Below are 26,800 nucleotides of genomic sequence, written 5' to 3' on the forward strand. Positions count from 1 at the left end.
CTAGTTATAAGTGTAACAGCTCTACCAGCTTGAAAGGGAGAAAATCTTGCAGGTTTTTGTTCAAGTTGAACTGGGAAGTGTTGACAAGTGAGTTGTTATTGTGGTATTGAGTACAGATTTATTCTGGCAGGATGATGGTTAAATGCATGCATAATCTTCCAGCTACCCAGAGGACAGCTAGCCTGCTCTGCAATGAGAGCTCAAAGATTTGCAATTGTAAAGATGTGCTATAAATGTCTGCAGCGCACGAGTGCCCTACTCGCTTTGCGAAGCAGCAGAGATCAGAGCCTGGATTCTAATCCTGGCTCTTATTGCTCCCACCTGGGTTGTTAAAGCTTTTGGGTTATTGGTCGTGCATTCACCCTGTAAGGGAAGTGGTAAAGCTTGTCTGACAACTTAAGCTCTGCCATCTATAGCATGTTAACTATTTCTAAAACTTGGTTACCATCAAAGTGGATGGGAGCATTATAAAATTTGGTGCAGCAAGTAAGAGTGTAAGAGGAACTCTTGCAATGAATGAAATTGCCTTAAAACCAATGCTTTTCACTACCCCTATCATTCTGCTTCCTAACAGTCTGCCTGTTGCAGAGCCAAGGCAGAATTTGCACATGAAGGCAATAAAAGCTGCAGTGGTTCCTGCAGCCAAGCACCCCTCACTGCACCCAATTGCCCTGCTATTGTGTAGTTATGCTCAGGGCACTGGTGTGTTTGTTTCCCAGTGGGGGGAATAGGGAGAAGCGGTGGGAGCAAGGAGAGAAAGGGGAATAGTTTACTGGCATTGTGCAGAATGTACCCCACACTGGAGGCTTAGAAGTGGGAGGAATCTGTAGAGGGCCACTGAATGCAGGGTACGGACCTGGGCTGCGAGGCTGGGTGGGTGCATGAAGGATGCTGCTGCATGCCAGCCACGCTTGCCCACAGGGCACCCTGTCACTGGTCTTATGGAAAGCACCAGATCATCAAATGCATTTTAAGTCATGCTCTGTGGGAGGAGTGTCTTTAAAGCCTGGCTGTCAAACAAGGTGCTCTAAGATGGGTAAATAACATGATTTACATCAAACATCTATCTACGCGTTGTGCCAAATCTCTTTCTCTGTTAAAGAAACAAAGCAATGAAATACTGCAACATCAGGGGTCATTAAAAGCTGGAAGATTTTCCTTTCTTGACAGCTTCCAAGCTGCAGATTGCATTGCCTCTCTTGCCATGGCCCAAGGAAAGCACAGTGTGTTTTACTCAAATGTGTCTGCATTTACGTGATGTACAGACTTGGTCATCTGGGATTTGCTTTGCAGTATGTTTGGAGGAGTGCCAGCCCTTGGTCTCAGCTGCACTCTCTTTGCTGGAACAGAGTTCAATGGGATTCGTGACTAAAGTTGGGTTGTAGGGCTTCCCGTTTTTCTGATGAACATCTACAGAATAGGGAAGAGTCAACTTGATACCCGCAGTAACTCATAAGGCGCACTTTCTTTGGCTACTTTCAAAAACAGAAATCAAAACTCTTCACTTCTTTATGTTGAACATGTACTGTAGGGAGAGGAGGGAAAAGTATTGTTCATTTTTTATGAAGTATTGACAGCATTCAAAAGAGCTGTGTGTTTGCAGGTTTGGGGATTTTTTTTTATAGCACGCTTTTACAGTATTTTCACATCTCATGTTCATGTCCCTTTCCCCTTGTTTTCCTCCCCAAGACCACTGATCTAACCTTGTGATTAGCTTAATACTTAATGCAGGGATGGCTGCTATCTTTTTTGAGGGGAGAGCTTATACTTTAGTTGAAGTCTTGGTAAATGCAAGAGTAAAGTATTGAATGGTATTGGCATATTTCTGTGTTCAATTTATAAAGCTGGTGGATACTTTTTTAATATTCCTGCTGTTTTCTGTCCCTACAGAGAAAGACCTTGATCTTTTGCTGCTAAATAAATATACTTCTGCTGTGATTCCAATTTCAACATTTTCTCCACTTCCTCAAGGTCGAAGTGGTATCATATGATGGTTAGTAGCACATATTGCTTTCCTCAGTGAGAAGTAATAGGAGAGAACGTACTTTAAAACAGGTATTTATTCCAGAAGGTGTTATCTACTCATAGCTTTATGCACTCTTACTATGTTAAGGAGAAACTAGGAATACAGGGAGACTTCTCAATATTTTCCTAGCATCTTGCATTCCTTTTAAAAGCTGTTTATTGTTAGAGAAGTCTGTAAGTAAGAAAGATGGTGTCTGCTTGAGTTTTCAGTGCCTGAAGCCAGCAGGGACTAACCCATTTGCTGTGATGGTTACCAGTTGAGATTGCAACAGTATTTTCAATGTCAACAGTAATTATTTTGCTTCTTAGGAAAACATGTTAAACAGCATTTTCAGACCTTTGTAAAGATGTGTAACAAAAGATTGAACTTGTTCATTGCAGTGCAAAAAAAGACTAGGAAAATAACCAGAGGATTTAACAAGATCAACCTTTAATAACCTGAGATGCCAAGACCAAGCAATAGTCTGCAGCTGCTGAATTGATACCTCCTCTGAAATCTGTAAAGGGCTCCTGATGTACTGAGCATTCACTGGGGTCAGCAAAGCTGTTATTTGTTCTGCTTTCTGAAAGTAAGGCCAAAACCTGTATGTTGGCAAAAGGTTGTATTTGATGCAGTTTGTTTGGATTCTGCTTTAGTGCAGAAAGAATTGGATCTTTCCTTTCTTTTGGCTTGTTGTTAGATTTCAAAATATAGGGTTGAACTTTGCTGTTGCTTCACAAGCTTCCTAAAAACATTGATACCTATATTGCAGTGCAGAATTTTCATCAATCCCTTAGTTTCCAGCAAGCTCAAAGATTAAACATTCATGCAGTGCTTCTGACTTGCACTGATGTCAAGATGCATCTATTGCAAAAGAAGCCACTTTCTCAGGGCAGAGTTTGCAGGGCTTTCTTGGTTATTCTTTCTGTGCTGTCTGTGAACTGGGTGTCACTGGAGGAATTGTATCTTCTGTGAAGATCCAGCTTAGCTGGTACTTTGATAACATAATTAGATTAATAATGAATGCTGAGTGTGCTGTGTGGCCTTTCATGTAACCCAGGATGTGAATACGCAAGTGACTTATTAAAAATTTTTCTGCCTGCAGCATACCAAAGGCTAATGGTTCATCAGCAACAACAACAAAAAAAAAAAGGCATAACAAGAAATTTGTGCAAAGTTTTGTTTTCATTGGAGTCTTTAACTTTCTCACTTATAGGAATGCCAGGGAGTAGGGCTGAGAGAAAGTGTGAGAACCACTTGGGAGGAAGGAAGAGGAAGAGAAAATTCCTTTTTGGCACCAAGGGTTTTATTTTGTTTGGTTTGGGTTTTTTTCCTCTTGGTTGCCGTGCAATTGATGAAAACAAAACTGGTATGAAAATGGCTTTCTGGCCTTCTAGAAGGCTTCAAGAACAGTACACCAAAATAACCCTCTTTTTAACCAAGAGAGTGATAGAGTAGGATGAAACAAACAATTTTTGTAAACTAAATGCTATGACAGCTTCTTGTGCTTTTGGCAGGCATGAAAACCGGTCCAGTTCTTTGAAGAAAAAACTTTTGAGCTCTTGGCTGATGTCTGTGCTAAGACGGCACTGAACGAATGGCTTCCTCTTTTTGGCTTTACATCTCCCACTTCTCAGTTTCATTTTAAGAGTCGGGTGAACAAAGTTCCTGACCTTTCTCTGCTGGTTGCTTTTTTTTAGCCATTTGTTTCAGGCCAGAGAATTGTGCTGGGACACGCAGCAGAACGATGGAGCATGTACCTTGCAGGGGTAGCATGGGTTTGCTTGAGCATCTGTAGCAGAGCAGCAGAAGCAGATATAGCAGAAGAAGCTGCAGCTGGTGTTTTCCTCCTCCTGCTACAGAAAAGGAACATCTGCTCTTCTCAAGACTGGCTGAGAAAGGATTTGTGAAAAGGATGTGCAAATTTGTTAGCTGAACTAAGCATCCAAACATTTAACATGAGACGTTCAGCTTTTTGAGTGCTGCTATTAAAATAAGCATGTGTCTAGTATAAAATGGCTATCACCTTGAAGCAGTGAATCCTTTCACATGCCTGCCTACTAGTAAAAACTCTGTCTGGGGAGCATTACAGCGTGCAAGTAAAACAAGAAAACTGCTTTGTTTAGAAGTACAGCTTTGGTAATGTCTGATAAAGCATTTTCTAAAATAACAGTTGTTAGAGCTTTTGCACAATACTGCTTTCATCCACTTCTGACATTTAAACGTTGAAATACTATTCAGTCAGTGTTGCAGAATGTTTTCATGATGACCGTATTACTCTGAGGAGTCTGATCGAGGAGCCAAAAAACCTGAATAACCTCAGGCATTTTTAATCCTGCTGCATCATCTTTTGGAAAGTTTCTCTCAAGGCACACATACAGAAATTGTGATGAAGTACCCTGACATAGTATGTCCTAGAAAGTGGCTTAATGAGTTTAAAGTGCAATCCTGACTTGAATAGATGTCATGTTTTAAAGGTCAAAAGTGCTTGAGCTGGTGATAAAAATGAGCCTTTGTTGTAATTCACTTCTGGTAGCACCACAAGCCAGCATAGCTAATAGTAAACTGTACCAGTTTTTCCTAGAGGTAAGACTTCCAAGTACAATTTATTAATTTATGCAAACCTGTCAAGACAGATTAAAGACTTATTACTTGATCTGCAGAAGTGGGGTTTTAACAGCTGCAAATAATAGGTGAAATAGCTTGAGTTCCACAGTGGATTTTCAAGTTTGGAGACTGGAAGAAGTGTTTTGAACTATAAACTTGGCATACCTGCATGGTAGCTGAAGATGGACTCCTGCCACTTCCTGGAGCAAAACTATGTGAGAAACACTCAGTAGGTGCTTTGTAGTGAACCCAACCTGTTCTTGCTCTTGCCCTGGGAAAGTCTGGGGTGTATGTGAGAGGGGACGAATAGCTTTGTTCCATTTGACTTGTTCATGTATTCAGTGGGCTTGACAGTATTTCATGATGTGAATGGTAAAGAATCATGCACCTCAGTTGCTAAGGAGCCCATTAATAGCTTTTTTCTAAAACTTAAAAAATTCAAAAATCTCTTGGGTGTAACTGTTTACATGTTCATCTCTGTGCCTGCCCTGTTAAAGTCAGCAGCAGCTCTGTTCTGGTGTAGAAGAATTACAGCTGGCAAGTTTTTACTCCTGATCATGTATGTTGGAGGGACTAAAGTACTTTTAATACATACCTGATGGTAGCTGCTGAAATACTTCATAATCCCTTTTCTGCCACTTTTTTCCTTCCACTCCTGTTAGGTCTCATATTAGAAAAGTGCTTCACTAACATGGCGTATACAACTGAGGATATGTCATGGTTTAACCCTAGCCGGCAGCTAAGCACCACACAGCAGCTCGCTCAGGAGAGAATCAGAAGAGTAAAAGTGAGAAAACTTGTGGGTTGAGATAAAGACAGTGTAGTAGGTAAAGCAAAAGCCGTGCATGCAAGCAAGGCAAAACAAGGAATTCATTCACCACTTCCCTTTGGCAGGCAGGTGTTTGGCCATCTCCAGGAAAGCAGCGCTCCATCACCTGCAACAGTTAATTGGGAAGACAAATGCCATTGCTCCAAATGTCTCCCCTTCCTTCTCCTTCCCCCAGCTGTATACGCTGAGCCTGACGTCATATGGTCTGGGATATCCCTGTGGTCCGTTGGGGTCAGCTGTCCCGGCTGTGTCCCCTCCCAACTTCTTGCGCCCCCCCAGCCTGCTCGCTGGTGGGGTGGGGTGAGGAGCAGAAAAGGCCTTGACTCTGTGTAAGCACTGGTCAGCAGTAACTGAAACATCCCTGAATTACCAACACTGTTTCCAGCACAAATCCAAAACATAGCCCCATACTAGCTGCTATGAAGAAAATTAACTCCATCCCAGCCAAAACCAGTGCAAGATGTAAATCTACAGATCAGGAGGGCTAAAGGTTCAGACTTTGACATAGCTATTGCATTGATTAAATCTGATTATTTTTTTATAGGTAGTCACATTTACTGAGGTCTGGTTTTGTCATGCTTTTTCAGAGTACTTGAGAAAATACTGTATTCCAGATACCCTGTCTGGCAGTGGTATGTGCGACACTGAACTTTGAGTGACCTATTTGAATAGATTAGGGATGAATACAGTAAATACCCTGTCTCGGTATCTATAAAAAACATTGCACAGTACGTATGGCACTGCTGTAACACACATGGCTTTCTGCTAGGCAGGCAGAGAATGAAAACTTCTGAACCCAGTTCAGTGCAGATTGTTTACTGCTGTCATTGTGTGTGCCAAAGCATGAACTTTGGAGAAGGAAATAGCAATACTGAGACTAGATGTGCATTGGTAAAAGAAACAGGTGAAAGATGTTCAGATGTTCCCTCTGATATTGCAACCAAATGTTTTCGTCAACAGTGGAGGGAAGAGAAAGATGAAGAACTGCTCTGTGTGTGAGGCTTGATCAGGTGCTTCTGTCCCATCAGCTGGGTCTGAGGGTTGGAGACAGAGTCAGTGGTCACAGTTCCCTAGCCACTGCTGCTGAAGCCTGTTCCTGAGTTTGAAGAAAGTTTATCTCACTGTTCATCTGCTTTAGCCTCAGGCTATGTCCCGGGAAAATAAGCTGGCAAAGTTGTGAACGGTCATCATGGCAGAAATTAGACCAGGATGATGTCAGACAAACTGAAGTGCGAGCTTGAAGGAGAGGAAAGAGATGAAGAGCAGAGGCAAGCATGTGGGCTGATGGTGCGTGAAGGGTTGGCCCATGCAAGGAGCAGAGGAACAGGTCCAGCAAACTGTGCAAACCTATCCCAGGAGCCTGACCCAACAGGATCACAGTCAAGCAGTCCAAGAAACTGGAAAAGCAGTGAAGGAGGGGATTGGGGGCCTGAGGATGGCTTTTTGGATGAGGAAAGAAGCTTCTTTAGAGGATGAAAATCGATTGTTCCTTTCCTGCCTTAAAAAGGCTGGCGGAAGGTGGGTAGACAGGAGTGCAAGGCTGTGCTGTTGTGAGCAGAAGGGTCAGTGTTTAGTGTGATGAGACTTGTCAACTTTCTCCACCTGGTCTGGTTGAAGCTGCCATGAAAAGGATGGATAAAGACTCGGGTATTAACATGGTGTACAGGGAGATGGTAGCCTGGAGGACCTTCAGGTGAAGCAGGCTTGCCCCATTGGTGGGCTTCTGGTGGCTGCCAGAACATAGTTTTACTGGAACCCTCTCTCAGTTTAGCAGCTGGGGTGGGAATATTTTATGTAATACTATGAACAGCAATATTAGTCTTGAATTTTTTTTAATTTCTTCATGATTTTGGAAATTCTGAATTGGCACAATTCAACTATTGCTTCTCTCTCAGAACAAGTGCTAGTAATAAGTGCTCACTTCTATAGGGATGAGATCTTTGTTCTGCTCCATCCAGATGTTGAGCTGTAAACTTTGTCTACTCATGCTGTAAACAATGTTTTGCATCTAATAATGAAGTGCTAAAGCACATGGTGTTCCTTGCTCTTTTAAAGTACCTTAGATGTGCTTTAACTATCAACACATTTATGCTAGCTAAGTGGTTGTTAACGGACAATAGCTATGTACTTGTTAGAGGATTTAGCTACAGAGAGGGGAGCAAGGTCTGCCTATCTTTGGCAGTGGGTCTGTAGCTTGCATTTCCTGGGGTGCATGAGACCTGATAGTCACTGATCCCTAGATTAAACAATTTCTGAATGTGTCGGATTAAACAGTTTCTATAACCAAGATACCTGACAATGAAATGGTAATTTGCTGTAGTAATTTTGACAGTTAAAAACACTGTGTAAGATATTTAATGTAAATGTGTTTTCTGGTAGTGTTTTCTGTTTTGAAGATGTGTGTTATACTTACATTCAAGTGTTGCATAGCCAAGACACTTAAAGTGAACAAAACAAGACATTTACCAAAATAGCACCTGAAAGATGGAGACTTGTGCCATTTATAGAAGCACAGTTAAAAAGCCATCAAACCGATGAAGTAGTCTGGGAATAGGGAGAGATGACAAAACCTAAAGAGTCATCAAAACTTGGGATAAGGATCATTCTTGGAATGAATGGAGTCTACTTGGCCAGTATTTTGCACTGGCCTGGTAAAATCTGTGACCTGTGAATTGTCTAAAAAGAAAACTCAGCCAAAGCCTCATGTGATGTATTCCCTGGGTCAGCTGTTCAGGATCACTCATTGCCTCCTGCTTAGCTTTGAATCTGCTCCTGAATTGTTATTTGTCATCTCTGAGAACTGAATGTGAAACTGATGTTCTAATTCCTGCCCTGTGTGGTTTTGCCTTCTCTTATTTTGACTTTGCATGGAAGGAAAACCTTTAGCATTTGGCTTACTGCAGATGCATCTTGTGCAAACTTGAGCAATGTTTCCTGAGTAAAACATAGGATTATACCAGTTATTCTTACCATTAAGCAGCAGAAATATAACCTGAGCAAGAATATTGTGCATGTCTTTATGCTATTTCTATTTTTCCATGCTTTCATTTTTAAGAAATCCTAAAATCTAAGAGCTTTGTTTCTCGCTTGCCATTTACTAACTGATATAGTTTTACTCCCCTGTAAGCACAGCATTGCCTTCTTCAAAGGCTCTCCATTGCTGCTGTCTTTCTGTGATGGGTTGACCCTAGCTGAACACCAGGTGCCCACCAAAGCCGTTCTATCACTCCCCCATCCTCAGCTGGACAGGGGAGAGAAAATATAGCAAAAAGCTTGCGAGTCAAGATAAGGACAGGAGAGATCATTCACTATTACCGTCACGGGCAAAACAGACTCAGTTTGGGAAAATTAGCTCAATTTATTACAAATCAACCAGAGCAAGGTAATGAGAAATAAAACGAAATCTCAGAACACCTTCCCACCACCCCTCCATTCTTCCTGGGCACAACTTCACTCCCGGATTTCACCACCAAGCCCCCCCAGCGGCACAGGGAAACAGGGATGGGGTTTATGGTCATCACACGTTATTTTCTGCCGCTTCACCTCCTCAGGGTGCGGGCTGATCACACTCTTCCCCTGCTCCAGCATGGGGTCCCACCCACGGGAGACAGTCCTCCACAAACTTCTCCAACGTGGGCCATTCCCATGGGCTGCAGTTCTTCACGAACTGCTCCAGCATAGGTCCTTTCCACGGTGTGCAGTCCTTCAGGAGCACGCTGCTCCAGTGTGGGTCCCCCCCAGGGTCACAAGTCCTGCCAGAATACCTGCTCCAGCGTGGGCTCCTCTCTCCACAGATCTGCAGGTCCTGCCAGGAACCTGCTCCAGCGTGGGGTTCCCATGGGGTCACAGCCTGCTTCGGGAACCCACCTGCTCTGGCGTGGGGTCCTCCACGGGCTGCAGGTGGATATCTGCTCCATGGTGGACCTCCCTGGACTGCAGGGGGACAGCCTGCCTCACCAGGGTCTTCACCACGGGCTGCAGGGGAATCTTCGCTCCGGCGCCTGGAGCATCTCCTCCCCCTCCTTCTTCACTGACCTTGGTGTCCGCAGGGTTGTTTCTCTTACATGTCCTCACTCCGGCGGCAGTTTCTCCCCGTCCCAACTTTCTTTCCTTCTTAAAAATGTTATCACAGAGGCGTTACCACTATCACTGATTGGCTCGGCCTTGGCCAGCGGCGGGTCCGTCTTAGAGCCAGCTAGTATGGGCTCGCTCTCTCTCGAACACAGGGGAAGCTTCCAGCAGCTTCTTACCGAAGCCACCCCTGTAACCCCCCCCCCCCCCCCACCGCTACCAAAACCTTGCCAGACAAAACCAATACACTTTCCCATCTGCCTCAAATTGGTATGCCTAATCTAAAGCAAGCTGAAAATCCTTGACTACTTGGGTAGCCTGAGAAATATTTAAAAAGCTGCTTGCTAGCCAATGGCAAGCATGAAAATTAAAGTGTGCTCAGGGAAGCATCTTTTTAAGAGGCATAACTCATCAGGAAGGAAGGTAGCTGTGGGTGTGAGATCTTGTATTTTCAACAGGTTTTGTTCCCAACTGTTGATGAAGTCTAGCTACTGTCTTTCTGGTTTAGGGTGGGGGTTTGGGGTTTTTTGTTTTTGTTTCATTGGGTTTTTTGGTGTTTTTTTTAATTTGTTGGGGGGGGGGGGGGGGGGGAGCAACCAAACTCCAAACCTCCTGAAGTTTTCTAATTTCTATTCTGCCTCCTCATTTTGGTTTAGAGGAAAAGGAGTTTTTCTTCTGGCTCCATTTCTACTATTCTCTTACAGCCAAATCCAGTTCTTCCTGCTATTGCATCTTCCTCAGCCTTTGCTTTGGGAGGGTTAAGAGACCTGCTGCCTGTTTCTAACTGTCAGTTACCCTCCCACCCTTTACTGGTGTTCTCTGCCTTCCCTCAAACAGTTATGAGTCTTTCTTTATCCTGAACATCAGGAGCAAAAGTGTACAAAATCAGTATCACCTCCCTGGTTTTGTAAAGACAGTAAATGATGACTAAAGCACTTGTAGCAGTCTGTTTTCATGATCAGAAACTTGGTGATACTTTCAAGTTATGTTGCTTTCACATTTTAAGCTTTCTGCTAAAATGAGAAACAGTAACTATATATTTTAATGAGATCTTAAAGTACATTCCCCTAGGTCAACTTGTTTGCAAGGGATGGAGGTTTGCCAATATGCTGTGCTTGAAAGGAATCATTGTGCAATATTTGCCCTCTTAAGCCATTCAACCCCATAACTGCACGCTATCAACTCAAGAATGCCACTTTTTACATGAGAACAAGCATAATGACATGGAAAACAGATCTGCATCTTTTGATTCTTACTGGATGTTCAGACTGGGGCTGAATATGTACAAAATTTGTCAAAACGAGTCATCTAGGCATTTGGTTTATTTAGTAATAAACGTGTCTACACCTTGATGTTGTCTGTTCGCATGAGGGTTTTTTCATGCAGATCATGCTTGCTACAGCCTAAGCCTCCCTGGCCTGAATAGCTTTCCTCCTCTTTCAGAGTCAAGCCCCAAAAGCTGTGATGCAAACTGGGAGAGGTTTTCTCCCCCTGGCTGGGTCCTGGGGAAGGAAGTGTCTGCCACGGCACGGCTGCATCTCCTGTGCCCTGCTCCTTGCTGGCTGACACTCTTTGTCCCTGGAAAAGACAATCAATTTGGCTTCAGTGTAGCTGTTTGTTATTTTGTGCAGGGCAGATGCTATTGCTGTGGTGGTAGCAATATATTCTGTCAGGGGAAATCCTTGCTAAAGTGAAGGTGTAAGCCATACGTAGTCCTCCCTACAACAGAGATTCAAGCTAGGTTTGCTTCTGTTTGCACTCTTCCTGTTTCCCTCATTCCTGCTGCAGGCACCCTTGTTGAGGAGGGAATAGAGATCTGTTGCTAGTTACCTGGAATTTATTTTTAGCTAGGAAGTCATCCTGAAGTGGAAATCCAGAGTCAAATTACATCTGCTCTTTGCTCCAGTGCTCCTTGATATCTGTCCTGTGGATTATTAATCCCTGTGACATCTTTTGGCTCTACTGTGGAAAGCAGAAGGGAAGTTTCATTGATGACTGAATTTTCCAGTTGCTGTGCTTGAAGGTAGAAAGAGTGGATACTTTTGGTTCAGCTAATGCTCTCCTCTGATCCTTAAAGGGTGATTTGATGGTAGCCAGATGTTAGTCATTGTTAATCTTCATCCCACAAGTTCCAGGCATTAAAACAATGGTTGCCTTTTATTCTTCAGTTTGGAAGCTATTGCACTTTACTTGGTATTCAGTTTAGCATTTGATGTAGGAATGGTGAGTGGTGTGATGCAGTCAGTGTGCTGGACAGTGAAGAAAAATAGTGCTGGCTGTGGCTTTTGTTGCACATAGAAATCAAATCAGCATTCCGTGTTTCTAGGTTGAGCTCCCATCTGATTCTCCCAATAAGCGCACATATGCTTGAGTGCATATACCCATGACTGACTTGCTGATAAGACAGTGTCACAATTAAGTAGGAATTATGTAAATAAATCCCAGTATTCATGGCCTAACTATTCTTACTTACAAGTGTTATCTCAAATAATGAAAGGAAATGTCAGGCTTCCCTTTTACTGGAGAACTCTCTGGTACAGTAGGAGATCAGTACTAGAAATGACAAGTAGTGAGTCAAAGGCTGGTTATAATATGTGGAAAAGCATATTGAATAATGAAATGTTATGAAAATAGCTTTCTGCTGGACACTAACGTTCTTCCCTAGGTACTTATCATTTGTTTGAGGTCATTGCTGCTTCCGTCAGGGTACTTGTGGGGGTATGGAGGAATCCCAGCAGTTGTAGTAGCCTGTTCTGGATTAGAATGGGTTAGGCTTAGTTGCTTTAATTTGGTTAAGTAACCACACTTGGTTAGACAGTTGCCAAGCTCCTTTCTGTCCAAGATTCATTTCCTCTGATGAAATAGATATATTAGAGAAGACCTTTGTGCAAACACTGTTGAGCAGATGAAAATTTATCATGAAGGGGTTGTGTTGGGGCTTTGAAAGAAAGCAAAAAAGCCCACCCATATTCTGCTTTTCAATCTTAAATGATTCTAAAGCATCAGCTTTGGGTTCCTAAGAAAATAATTTTTGTTGTTTTAAAATGATTCCCATCCAGGATGCAATTAAATACCACTTAGTTACAAAAAAAAAAAAAGAGGTTTAAATACAGATTAAGGATAAAAGGAGCAATATATCTGGTGTGTTCATTGATAGTGCTGAGCTGTTTTATTGGAAAGCAGCCTTTACAGGTCAGTGTGCTTGTCACTTGAAGAGGTAGTGACAGGGACACACAGCCTTTCTGTACTTGTTCTTGCTGCTAAAGTTGGATGGGTTACACAGCTGTAGCATCTAACTTGCTGTGTCCAGATGGTCAGCTTCAGATGCTGTGTATGTGGTGCTGCTTTTTTCTTAATAATCCAGATATGGCCCATAAATCCCAGCCCAAGAATTCAGGCAAGAATGTAAGTTTACTTTGAGCTGCACAACAGCTTAGCTGGCTCTGGCCATTTGTGCCTTGAAAGCAGAGTAAAGCATTTTCAGAAGATTATCAGTATCACTGACCTCAGACTTATGGCAATGCCTAGGTTTGTAGAGGAGATGCAAATAGCAATCATACATAGAACAAGTATTCAAATCAGGTAAAACGGCTGACTTGTGAATATATTTCCTAATGAAACACACTGACCTCTTCAACAAAGAGCAGGCATGTAAATGTCTTTTAAGTTGTTGGAGTAATGACCTATAGTTTGGTGACAGCCTTTGAGCCTTTGATCTCCATGGAGCTGAGGAGTTCTCATCTGTTGCACTAACCAAAAAAACAGAGGAGCAGCTCAACTCTCCTAAGGACAATTAGACTAGTCTCTCTTAGTCATTTGTACATTCCATGTAAATGCACAGAAAAATGTCTAGACACATTTGTAAAAAAAAAAAAAAAAAAGTATTGATTGAATTTCAGCCTGACATGGCTCGAAGTGCTGTGTTTCAATGGCTTTGGAAGCAACTGAGTAACTTTGGGCCTTCAGTCCTTGGGAATGCTGCTTTTCTTGTGCACCATCTGGATACACCTGTGCGTTCTCAGAGTGCAACTGCTGGAATACATGACTGTACTCTCTAACAGCTGTTTGAATAGTTTTCCAATACTGTTTGTGTGCAAAGAAGCCTGAATTATTGTACATTAAATCTAGTGCTAAGGGTGCTCAGAACTGAAGATAGTTATAAACCTGCTGCATTTCTTCAAGGTCTGGTTATGCCTGCATCCATAAATTGTCCATAGGTCTTACGAGTCAATCCTCTGAAGTAGATAGTTCAGAGAAATAACATGTTTAAAAAAAAACAGAAATGCTCTAAGTTCTGAGAAATTGAGACGCAAAGGGTTTTGAGGTTACTTAGTAAACATATTTGCACATCTTTGTGTTGAATGTGCTGGGAAGCAAAGTATAGAGCTATGGGATCTGTTGTCCAGCCTGTGTAACTGTCACTCCAATTTACATTCTGTGGCATGCTTCTGATATTCAGGCTGTTTTCTGTAATGGAGTTTGAAATTAACACAAACACGTCCCATTCAGAAGGCCATCTTTTAGATACAGGACTGGAACTGTCTTAAACTATTTGCTTTGTGTCTGATGATGATGTACCTGCCTTGTCCTGATGACAGGAGGAAACTGCATTGCATTGGACTGGCTCTGTGAAGTGTGTAAATTTCACCTTTGGATACCAAGAGCCCAATACACTTAATCATGATGACAAAGCCTTCTCTGAGAGCGGCTTAAGAGGAACGTGAAATTAAAATACTTGCTCACATAAGTAGATGAGGACCTGGTCCTAATAGTAGCAATTTCAGATGTAGTCAGACAAAAAGTGCTTTTGTAAGTATTTGGAGAGGTTTTAATGAAGTAGGCAACAGATCTGGCTAGTCGAGTGGTTTGGCTTGAGTACTGGCCTTTGAGCTGTAAGGATAAACAGTACATACAAAACTGTGCAACATTTTATTCTGGCTGACAAAACACAAAATTGTAGTGCTGACTAGCTTTTCTAGATCTCCAGTGTTTCATCAGAAATACAGTGCTTTCTTCTTGTGGTTTTAACCTGCAGGTAGTTATGATAGATTTGACTGATTAGACTTGATTCACCCAGGTGGGCACTGGTTACTGCTCCTTCTTCAGCCAACCAAGCAACCTGTGGGAAATTGCCCTTTAATCAAAGACCTGATCTGCCTAGTAAGAGGAGGAATGATTGTTGCACCCAGAGTCAGTGAGCACAGGAATTAGACCAAGCCTTCCCTCCACTCCTTGAGAGCCATGCTCTCCTCCCATCTTCTGCCACCTTCACAGATGCGGAGAAAACCCTTTTTTGCAACTTTTTGAGAAGCTAAGGTCTATGTGACTGCTTTTAGCTCACTATGCAATTTTAGCCACAAGCAGTGGTCTTCATTTTAAAAAAAGCAGATAGAAAACAAACCCTGAATCTGTGTCTTGAAGCAGTCTGCTTTGAATAATTTGATATAAAATACAGGAACTAATAGGGTTTCCCGACATTAAAATGATTAATGTTCAGAAATCCTCATTTACATTTTTGTAAAAAAGGCAAACTGTAGATTGGTAAGCCTGTTCCACCCCCACATGAAAACACACCATCGTGGTTTGATGGAATAAATTTTTTCAAACATTCAAAAGCAGAGCTTTAAACACATCTAAATGTAGTACAGCGTAGGGAGCCTTCCTTGTGACTATTTTTTAGAAGAAATGTACTGCTAATGTAGCATTCCATGAGCACAACAAAAACTAAGAGGTGGAACTGGGGGGGGGTGGTAGTTGAACATGATACAAAAACCCAAAACATGATGAAGGTTTCTATGCTTTCAGTTGACTAAATGTGAAGCGGTGTTAGTAGCCAGTGGGGGACATTGGGTTGCTGGTCCTGTTGTGACCTGGAAGCTTTGTACTTCTGCAGAGGGTGCTGCAGTTGATGTGACAGCTTAGCACATGAGAGATTTTCTCTTGTATACGGGTCTAAAGGCAAAGATAACGAGGCCCCTCCACTGCTTTTCTGGCAAACACACCTGCAGCAGAGAGGAGACTTTGGGACCATCTGGATGATGTCTCCGTGACTGGCGTGGACTGACTTAGGGTAGGCTGGAGAAGGGGCAAGGCAGAGCTGGCTTAGCTCCAGCTTTGCTCCATACTCCTCTTCTGCTAAGGACTTCTTGGCGCACGGAGGGGATCTGGTACATGTGTCTGTCTGCTGATCTAGCAGTGTCTGTCTTGGAGAAATCAGTGTGCTCTGTGACTGGAGCCCAAAATACTTCGGGACGATGTGCTCTCTTAGAGTTGAAAGAATATAGTGCAGCTTTGGCTTCTTCTTGACTAGAGGTCAGAAAGGAGAAGTAGCAGATGACTTAAAAGTAGAGCGCACTATACAATACTGTAACGTGGGGGCAACTTTTTTTAATGGTAATTGTGTTGGTTTGTTGATGTTGTGAAGAGCAGAATCACATGCAAAGTATGTAAGTTGGATATAAATCATCAAAATTGTGGTTAATTTTAGACAGTCATTATTACTTTAGTGACCAGAGGTAGCAACTTCTGCAAAAAGTCTGAGATTTTTGTGTCACGTGAAGGAGATGTACACATGCAGCAAATTCAGCCACAACATTTCTGGTGTTTTCAGGCATCCCCATGATTTGGGAGGGAAGAAATAGTGTTTTGAGTCTGAAGCAGGGAGACATCAGTACAGCAAACCTGTATGTTGCTCCTGTAGGCAACACTGCCTTCAATGAGCAGTGCTTGTTCTTTCTTGGAGTAGCTGTCTCTTAAACTTCCCAAACTTAAGCAATTAATAAATCTGTCATTTGTTAAAGTGACTGATTCAGCATGCAGTTAGCCTTCCTGGTTAGTAAATACTTTAAATGAGACTCTGCAGTTGTGCAAGATCAGATGCTTCCAATATATCTCAAAACGAGTTAGTATCAGATCTTACCAAAGCTACAAAATAAAAGCAAAAAGGAAAATAACATATGTTAATGTGCCTCATCCTTTTACGTATGGACAAAGTTTCTAGTGTCTTTGTCAGCTGTGGAGAGGCATTATAATCTTCCGCCCCCAAAGTACCCTGGTTCCCAAATTGTGTCAGACTTTGAAACAAAGATAGGCTTTACAAAAAAGATGCAATTAGTGACTAAAGAGGAAACATTCTTCTTGGGGTGGATAAGTGTCTGGATTTGGTGAAGAACTGGAAACACTTATGTGATAATTAGCATTATTCCTCAAGATAGTCTGTAATGAGAAACTGTTTCCATAGTCTTTTGGGTCTCTTTCCGTGTATTTTTCAGATTGATTAATTGAAGGGTTGGACAGGGTTGAGTAGAGAAGGCTTGTTGTAGTCCTGTGGCCCTGCCTTGTGCGTAGGGTTAGTGAAACTGCTGCTTTACAGCTGCGGAAACTCTCATCTGGCAAATGCAGGTAAAGTAATTTGCAGCTTACTGCACTTGCATACCTGCTATACATTGACCATTAATAAACCAATACATGCCAGCATGTGATCATGTAGCTCCAGTTTTTGGGACTGTACAGTTGTATCTGCCTGTTCACTTCTCTAAGATGCTCCTTTTCATTTAAGTCAATAGTGAGATTTTTAGCTGCTCTTCTGTACTGAGCAGCAACTGAACTTGTGTGGACCCCGTGGTCCACTAGAACAATAGAAATCTTTGAATTGCGCGTTCTTCCCTAGTGTGGCTCTCCCCTTGTTTTGGAAAGTGAGTCACAGGCTAGACCTGCCATAGTTGCCAGAAAATGATGTAATTTGGATAATGTAATATCCCACATACAAACCAAAGACTATTGAGAAATTGGGCTGACAAGAACAAAAAGGAAATAGCTGCATATCAGATGCATATCTCAATTTTTAAATCATTATAATTGTGTGTGCAATTATTAAATACAGAGGTAGTACAAAAGGCATAAAGAAAAGCTGCAGCATTCCTTGAACCATGTTTTCAGATGACCGCGAGGTAGGTAATCCTGTTCTCCTTGTGTGTGCCTCGTGCCAGCAGTAGTTCATGCAGCCAAGCTCTGTCAGACCAGGGAATTGATCTGGTCGAGCACTAACATATGTATCGTGTGGTGTTGCATTAGTTCTCGGCAGGATCAGTTCCCTGGTCCCACTCCCCACAGCCCCTGGGGCACTGGTGTGGCCAAAAATTGGAGGGAAAATGCAGGCAAGAATGAGAAGCAGAGAATGGGAAGGGAAGGGAGTCAGGGGGAGGGGAGAGCATGTTAACTTGTCCAGCGGCCATCTATCTGTACCTTAAAGCAACACTGAAATGATGGCCTTGGCCTCACTAGAGAGGCTTGACATAATTTCAGATGTAAATGTCTAATGTATTGACAGGAGATGCTTCTTTATGTCCCCTTCCCCACCCTGCCACATGGTCCAAAAAGCCAACGTTTGCTTATGGCCCTTGCTCTGTTGGTGGGACCTGGGGAAGGGCTGCCCTGGGGAGTAACTTGCCATCCCCAGGACTCCTTTACCGCAGCAGCTCAGGGTGGTCTTACCCTGACACACAGTGGATGGGGCTCCTGGCCACTGCCCGGCACGGGCAGGTGATGTGCTGTGAACCTGCATGGGATAAGGCTGAGGCCAAAGTCTTTTCCCCTATAAAATGACAAAGGCAAAAAGAGGCCAACAGGTAAGATTTGGTGGGAAAATAAGCGGTCTTATAAGCTCTATTTTGCTGGCAGATGTATCAACTTGAACTCTGCTGCTTTGGGAATGTAAGTGGAATTTCATTTGCTACTAAGATTATGCTTTCAGATGACTGACCCTGGCCTGGAAATACAGTATACAGTGTATCCCCAAGATAAATGAACTGAGCAGCATGTTCCTTATTACTTCATCTCTGTCTCTGTGTTCTGTATTAAAAACTAAACAGTGAAAAACTGGCATGTAAACTGACCCACCCGTGTTAAGCACAGCACTAAGCAAGATCAGTCTGCAGGTACAGCCTGTGCACTCCATCTCCCTCTGTGATATAGTGCTGGCTCTGGCTCTTGGAGCAGCATGCTTTGCTGCTCCTGATTATTGCAACCCGAATACAAACAGATGTTCCTGGTAAGACCGTTAAATATAGCGTTGAATTCAAATCCATCACAATTTAAAACTCTTTCTGAAAGAGGCCTTTGCCATTTGACTGTCCCTAACCCAGATCACATCTTGGACCTGTAACTTAAAAGGAGTTAGAAGGAGTCATTATTTGACTGCCTTTCACTTCTGGAGTGGGATTTCCCATTTACACACTGATGTGATGGGTACTATCAGGAAAGATTACTCTTGCACCAGCCTGTAACTAAAGAGCATTGAGTATTGGATATTGTTCATCCCAATGCAGATAATTGTTCTTCAGAGGTCAGAAATGAATTGTCCAAGAGATGTCCACAGTGCATGGTTTTAAATAGATGTAAAGAAACCCCAAGCAAACCCATAAACCAAATGTGTTAGGCATTAGGAGAGCAAAGTACTGAACTAATTGATACAATTTCTGCAAAACTAAAATGGCTTACAATGCATTCCTTTTTTCAGTCATTTATTTCAAGCCCTGACCCTGAGTTTCATCCATATTACTTCAATATTTCTAGATGCTTTTGAGTGTCAGTAAGCACTCTGCTTTCCCTTGACATGTATGGTCTCCTCTCTGAAAACTCTGGCAATGTTAACTCACATGTGTTGAACAGAGCTAAAAATTCTAGCATTTAGACTGGAGCTTCACTGTGGCAAGATTTGTGGATCCAAAACTGGGTAACCACAAGGCTGTTGGGCAGCCTTATCTTTGTGCTTGTCAGTCTATGTACTGCTAATGAAAGTTACTACAATAATATAAATTCACTTTCAGTCTTGGTAAAATAGCAATAGACTGAGTCAAAAATACTGGGGGAAAAAAAAACCCCAAAACCAAACCAAAAACAAACCCCAGACCAAGCCCCAGAACTTTTCTAGCTTTTTGAGAAGATGCAAGATGAAGGCAGTGGCAATTGCTGAAAACTAAGAAAACAAATAGGATTAAGATTTGTCATGCAGGTATTTTGTCATCAAAAATTAAGTCAGTTTGAGGATGAGGGAGAGAGTGAAAAAGACTTCCTTAAACCAAAGAACTACAATTCTTTATAGGTTAGTTCTTGTTCTTGCATACAATGCTGCTGTTTCATCTAAATAGCAGAAATGGATACAATACAAATAATATAAATGCAGCATTTGACTTCTGGTCACTGATGAATGGTGGTAACTGGCAATATAAAGACAGTGTTTCAGTTTTGTTCACCATCATTTTCTAATAAAACTCTTCAAAGTAAAGGCAGATGTGTGATTACTGCTATATAGCAATTACTCTAATGTATGGTGCTGCCCCTTGAGTAATTAAATATCTTCATTCTAATAAAAAAAAGTGCATGTAAAGTTTCTTTGATTAGGAGCCCTATAGAAATGCTGCAAAAATTTGCATATAGGAAGGTCTAATTAACCATAACACCCAACATGAGAGAAATTGGGAGTTGATCAATTGCCTGTAAGCACTGCCAGCAGTAGAATATACATCTACTGAAATTAGGTTCAAAATGCAATGCATGAAAAAAAAAACCTGAAAACTTTCTGAAAAACCTGAGTTTAGTTTTCTTCTAAATCTAGAGTTTTCTTGACTCTGTTTCTTGCTCCACACAGTTGGTGTTTCTCTGTCCAGTTGTTGTAAATACTTCAGCCTGAGATGTGGTGTGCTTGTCATATGGTGCTGCAGTGGCAGGAGAGTATTTTTTTCCCAAAGCAAGCTAGAATGCAGCTGAGAGGCAGTGTTTATGTAAAGTAAGCTGTGTGAAAAGTGTGAGCTATGATTCAAGAATAACATATATATATTTGTAAATGTAGAATTAAGTTACTCAGGATTTTGCTAACAAGCTGTTCCTATCTTAACACTACATCTACCACCAGAGTGGTATTGAAAATAACAGCTTATCTATTATTTAATATGTTTGTAAAAGAATCAATTGGCAAAGAAAAAAAGCCAACCTTATTTCTGAAGGATAAATGCTTACGCTCTTTCCCTGGCCAGCCATATTGAACACAAAGCACTTTTGTACAGATATCTAGAAAAGAATAATTTCCAGCTCTTTGTCTGAGCAAGGGGGCTATCTTTGAGTTAGGACATTATGGTGTGTGTATGCTGGGCACATTCTGCTATTTTTCAGTAGAGCTAAGAGAAGTAAAGACTAGGTATGTGCAGTGATCAGTTGATGGACGAAAGAATTAGTCTGGGATTTCTCTCAATGCCAGGTTTACTGTCTGTTACTGTGCATAACCATAATTTACACATGTTGAATAACAACACAAGCTATAAGACTATTAGTGGAAAAACAGTTGCTGTGAAATACTTTGGGTTCCAGTAGCTATCAAGTGAGTTCATCAAACTTGCTGCTCAGGTAGGAGCTGTGCATATGTCATCCAGCCTACTCATTTCCCATCCCCATTTGGCTCATTAGGTTGGGTGTTTGTTTTCTTTTACTTTGACATGTTTCCCCCACCTTAAATTGTCACCTTGATGTGCTTGCAGACTGCCTGCTCCTCACAGCAGTGCCCAGCAGAGGTATAGTATGGGTGATAGATGTTGGTCAGATGTTGAATCACAGGTGGGCAACTCTTGGGGTCTTGAATGCCCTTTGCCCAACCACTTGTTTTGCTTGACTGCCATGCCTTGGATACTTGTCTCTTATGTTGGTATCAAAACTCCTCAAACATCTATATGTGTATATCTATAAACATCCTTCCCACCTAGATACTGGATTTTTCAGGTTACCTTAAAGAATTTGGTAGTGCTGTTTATGGTTTCTTCTGTGTGAATGCTTATTAGTTCCCTTCATGAGAAGCCTACTTCTGACAGATTCCTAACAGCTGAAATGAGGTTTTGATGTTTTTTGATGGCTTTTTTTTTTTTTTAAATGAAGCTTTTGGCATGCTACTGCATAGTCTCAGCAGGGCTTAATCTATGTGTGGTGTTGGGGCTGGGGATTACAAGGACACATGCAGGTATCTTCTGAACATGGTTTTTGAATTGCAAGAGACTGGACATTTGAAGCTAGGATAAACCTACAGTCATCTGACATCAAATATCTTGAAAGTAGCTGAATGCTTAATTATAAGTTCAGATTCTGTTGCAAAGGTTTGGTTTGTTTGAGAACTTGATGCCGTGGGAGATGGGGTCACTTTGCCTTTGGCTGACATATGACTTGACCACCAGATGGGGTTCTGCTTTTCCACTTTGGAGAAACTCCCTTTACTGTAGTGTGGTGATGAAAATGCACCATCAGTCTAGGCAACTTGGAAATGGCTGTCTCCAGAAATGTCTCCTGCTTGTAAGCTGGTAGTAGAAGCAGCTGAAGTTTTAGTGGCTGACTCTGCTATGAGGGAGTGAGAATGGCAAGAGGACTATGCTCATTCCTTTTTTTCCCATTTGGAGTAGAAGAAAGTTGTTGTGAGAGTCTTTAGGTGTTTTTGCAGCCTATTGAGAAAAAACAACTTGCATCTCTGCACAGGAAAAACGTGTATCTGTGGACATGGGACTTCAGCTGGGCTTTTTATTTCACTGCAAGAACATTTGCACTCCTGAAATAGAGTGTAGTACTCACGTTCGAAATTAGAAGTGACTGGGCTGTAAGTTTCTTTGAATATACATATTAATTTTCCAGAGGAGGAAGAGAAGAGTACAGAGACATTTTGATTATGTTGCATCTTCATATGGAAAGCTGAAGTAAAATATGCTGTTTAAGGATTTGGCTGAGTATCAAAGGAAGTGTGCAGAAGATCTGCAAGGCATGCTTTTTAAATCTTAGATGAAGGCAAATGTCTAAGGATGAAGGCACTCTGCGTCAGAGTTAGAACAGTGTATTCCTTAGTTTCAAGTTGTATCTGTTTGTGTAATTTTGCACATAGTCCAACGCTCTCTTTCAGGCTCTTCCCTCTTTTTTCGTAAGAATTTCTTGAGCAATGTTAGATTCAATATTTCAGCAAAATCTACTGTGACCACAGGCAACTTCCCTCCCTTGGTCAAGCACCTCTTCCAGTGCTCATGTCCAGATTTCTGACATTACCAGTTGAGTTGATCTGACTGCATGGATCTTGTGCACTCCTTATAGTTGGTCAAATCTTCCTTTTGCTGGGGTACTGCTGCATCTTACTCTTGACCTGGGCTAAGGGACACCACCGCTGCACACCCCCTTTCAGACCTCTATCAACATTGTCTACCAGGTTTTCTCTTCCCCACTGTAAATCTTGCTATTCTGGCATTCATTCTGCTGGTCCCCCTTATCTGGCTGCTGCTGTGGTCAGCTCTTCCTGCCCATTTCTCTTGTTGACAGGAACCGTGTGGCACAGTGACGGTTGCACTCCTCTTCCTCTCCCCCGTGGCAGTTGCTTTCCCAGCACTGCTGGATGACTACTGTCTCCATGCACTGCATTGCTGCCTTGCCTGCCGTAGCACCATAGCACCGGCTGGTTGATTCGTTATTTGTATTGTGGGTTTTTTTTAATATTCTCAGCTAAGCTTTCAGCATGCTGCAGGAGAGATTGCCATGAAAGCTAGTAGCATCTCCGTGGCCCTCTTTTACAGGAGGACTTGTACTGCTTGTGACGGTCAGGCTCTGCAGGCTGCAACTGCCAGTAGCTCAAAATACACAAGCTCTCCTACAACTGTGCAAAAACATGCCCTACAAATGATAGGGGGAAGCGGGGATACAGTTTTAGGGTTGTGTGGCTTCTAGCTGTAACTGCAGCGGCATCTTCCCAGCTTCCATGACCTGCGCTGGGCAGACGCTGTACTCACTAGGGATAAGGTGCGGAGAAATGGGAAGAGAAAAAGAAGGAGCGAATTTGCGGGTCAAAATAGCAACCTAAGTCACTTAAGTCTTGGTGTAGTGCTGAATGTTAACAAGCTGTGATGGTTTGCCAATTAACTTGATCAAAGTATCTAGGTCATTAATAGGCTTGGCAGTGAGGTAAATTGACTTAACATTTTTTTTTTTGTTTCAAGTTTGTGGATGTAGAGGATATTTTTGCTGTGTTAAATTGTTGGCTGACTGTGGATCACAGACCCTGAGTTAACTGCTGTTTATTAAGAAAATCAAGAGGGTGCTCCTGTAAAGCATTTTAAAGTTTGTCCTCTCTTGTCCTATTAAATTCCACTTCAGTAAACACAGTTGTACTAAATTCCACTTCAGTAAACACAGTTGTACTAAGTATCTTTGGAGGAGTCTCAGTATAATAGTAATGTGTCATCTTTTTAACGTGAAATTGCATTATAGCAGTTTACCCCTTTTTAAGACAGAGTAATCTTTTTGTGGTAATAGTAAAGTGAGCTTTACCAGCCTAAAAATTAGTTTCTTAATGAAAGGGGGCTGATCAGGATGCCTGTCCTGTGTTTCACTTTGGTGATTTCAAAATAAAAATGATTGGCACTACTTATGTCTTCTAATGTGGAGGCTTTTACGTTAACTCCTGTGCCCGAAAGCACTTGGAGATCTTGGGGGAGGTGGTTGTATTGGTTTTGTGTGGCAAGGTTTTGGGGGGGGGGGGGGGGGGTGTGTTACAGGGGTGGCTTCGGTAAGAAGCTGCTGGAAGCTTCCCCTGTGTTCGAGAGCGAGCCCATACCAGCCGGCTCTAAGACAGACCCGCCGCCGGCCAAGGCCGAGCCAATCAGCGATAGTGGTAATGCCTCTGTGATAACGTTTTTTAAGAAGGGAAAAAAGTTGGGACAGAGAAAAACAGCTGCCGGAGTGAGGAGTGAGAACGTGTAAGAGAAACAGCCCTGCGGACACCCAGGTCAGTGAAGAAGGAGGGGGAGGAGATGCTCCAGGCGCCGGAGCAGAGATTCCCCTGCAGCCCGTGAGGAAGACCCTGGTGAGGCAGGCTGTCCCCCTGCAGTCCAGGAAGGTCCACCATGGAGCAGATATCCACCTGCAGCCCGTGGAGGACCCCACACCAGAGCAGGTGGGTTCCCGAAGGAGGCTGTGACCCCATGGGAACCCCACGCTGGAGCAGGTTCCTGGCAGGACCTGCAGATCTGTGGAGAGAGGAGCCCACGCTGGAGCAGGTATTCTGGCAGGACTTGTGACCCTGGGGGGGACCCACGCTGGAGCAGTGTGCTCCTGAAGGACTGCACGCCATGGAAGGGACCCATGCTGGAGCAGTTCATGAAGAACTGCAACCTGTGGGAATGGCCCACGTTGGAGGAGTTCGTGGAGGACTGTCTCCCGTGGGTGGGACCCCACGCTGGAGCAGGGGAAGAGTGTGATAAGCCCGCACCCTGAGGAGGTGAAGCGGCAGAAAATAACGTGTGATGACCATAAACCCCATCCCTGTTTCCCTGTGCCGCTGGGGGGGCTTGGTGGTGAAATCCGGGAGTGAAGTTGTGCCCAGGAAGAAGGGAGGGGTGGAGGGAAGGTGTTCTGAGATTTCGTTTTATTTCTCATTACCTTGCTCTGGTTGATTTGTAATAAATTGAGCTAATTTTCCCAAATTGAGTCTGTTTTGCCCGTGATGGTAATTAGTGAATGATCTCTCCTGTCCTTATCTTGACTCGCAAGCTTTTTGTTATATTTTTCTCTCCCCTGTCCAGCTGAGGATGGGGGAGTGATAGAACGGCTTTGGTGGGCACCTGGTGTTCAGCCAGGGTCAACCCATCTCAGTGGTACAGGAGTATTTCCAAATAGGGCATTGTGTTTGTTGAAGCAATTCGCACCAGCTTTGTTTCCATTGAGCTTCTCTGTAGTTTTTGTTTCTCAGAGAAATTACTTCTATAGAAACTAATGAGCAAACCATTCTCTAGCCTTTGTGCACCTGAAGGTTTGCTAGAGGGTTACCACAAGCTGAAATCTCTCTGGAAACATGGTTGTTGTAGTACATAAGCTCCATAACTACTTTGAAATAGTCTCTAAAACTTGTCAAGTTTTTCCTCCTGATTTAAAATGTCTTCTATTTTCATTTCCTCTTCAGGCATGAACAAGGAAAGAAAGGAGCACTTTGTTTTATATTTGCCACTTTGCATAAACCACTGAGGTTTCCCATAAGTAGTCTTAAACATCCAAAAGTGGGTTTAATAAGACTTTTCATGCATATGGCATTTTGTGTTTAAACGTGGTGACCAGTAATGGCTATAGCATTCTGGCTGGGGCTGTGTAGCTGCTGTGTGCAACACTGTTGGCTTAGGATACCACTGACAAGGATTCTCCTGCCTCTTTGTTTTTCTGCATGTTTTTGACGTGCTGACATTGAATATCCAGAGGCATTCACAACTTGCCCTGAGTGGCAGCCACAGTGGGAATGGTGTTACAGGGCAGCAGAGCCTGGGTCATCTGTGGATGAGTGGAGGTAGTGTTACAGGGTAAGTTAGCCAGAGTGTGTGGGCTTCATGGGGGGGAGTCAGCCAACGATGTAGGTGCTGGTAGCTGGTTTGCCCGTTCAAATTATTGAAAAACACCTTTTTTTTTTTTTTTTTTTTTTTTTGGCAGGATAGAAGAAAATATTTTTATGCATTGGTACTTTAAGTCGTGGGGGGGGTTCTTGATTGGTGCTAAGTGCCATAAGCCAGACTTGATACACCATTGACCTGTTTATTGCCTTTGAATCAAATTATGTCCTGGTAGCTTACTTTTGCCAGTGCCTAATATCTTGTCGGGTGACTGGCAGGCTCTTAGCTGAGTAAGTATTTCCTGAACCTCTCTTACTGTCTTGAGTAACCTGAATACTGGGGCACAGATAGTAGATTTTTATCACTTGATGATTACTCAGATTGATAGGGATGTTTCACTGTTTGTTCTTGGTGACAAGATTGCCTTGTGTGCACAGATATTGGGAATCATGATGTCAAAACCTTTAAACTGAAGTGCTGTCACCAGACACTGGTTATTTGTTGCATGAGATACTATTAATTACACTGTCAAATTTTTACCATGCTCATTGCAATCAGGTTTTTCTTCTTAGCCTGGTCTTTGAACTACAGCTTCTCTTTTACTCTGTCCTATTGCTACTTAAGTGCATTAAATAATATAAGCTGTTCCAAGGGAAGATTTTAGAGTTTTGCAATGAAATCAGCTTGTTCTAACACTTAGTTTCTCAGGTCCATTTTCTTAAAGGAATGGTTTTATTCCTGACTCTTAATTACTGTCTAGAAAGAAGTTTGAGATGCCTATGACTATTTTATGCAGATTTTAGTCATATGTCCTCAATAAAAATTCCAGCTTGCACTGTCAAAATTGTAGCCAGGTATCTACATACTGTATAGAAATTTTGGGTATTGTCCTTAGTGTAAATTGGTGTT

General features: G+C 42.6%; 1 protein-coding gene across 6 annotated transcripts in view; it reads left to right on the plus strand.

Moving 5' to 3' along the window:
- Window positions 1-26,800, plus strand: part of IQGAP2 (IQ motif containing GTPase activating protein 2) — a 131,370-nt gene that overhangs the window by 31,842 nt on the left and 72,728 nt on the right. The window contains exon 1 of one of the 6 annotated variants that reach the window (XM_049794661.1): window positions 24,070-24,471. The exons of 4 other annotated variants lie outside the window; for them this stretch is intronic. In XM_049794661.1, coding sequence (XP_049650618.1) covers window positions 24,422-24,471 — 50 coding nt within the window. In that variant the 5' untranslated portion in view covers window positions 24,070-24,421. One more of the 6 variants, XM_049794662.1, reaches the window with a different exon arrangement.

This window comes from Accipiter gentilis, chromosome Z, assembly GCF_929443795.1.
Source record: "Accipiter gentilis chromosome Z, bAccGen1.1, whole genome shotgun sequence".
Lineage (NCBI taxonomy): Eukaryota > Metazoa > Chordata > Aves > Accipitriformes > Accipitridae > Astur > Astur gentilis.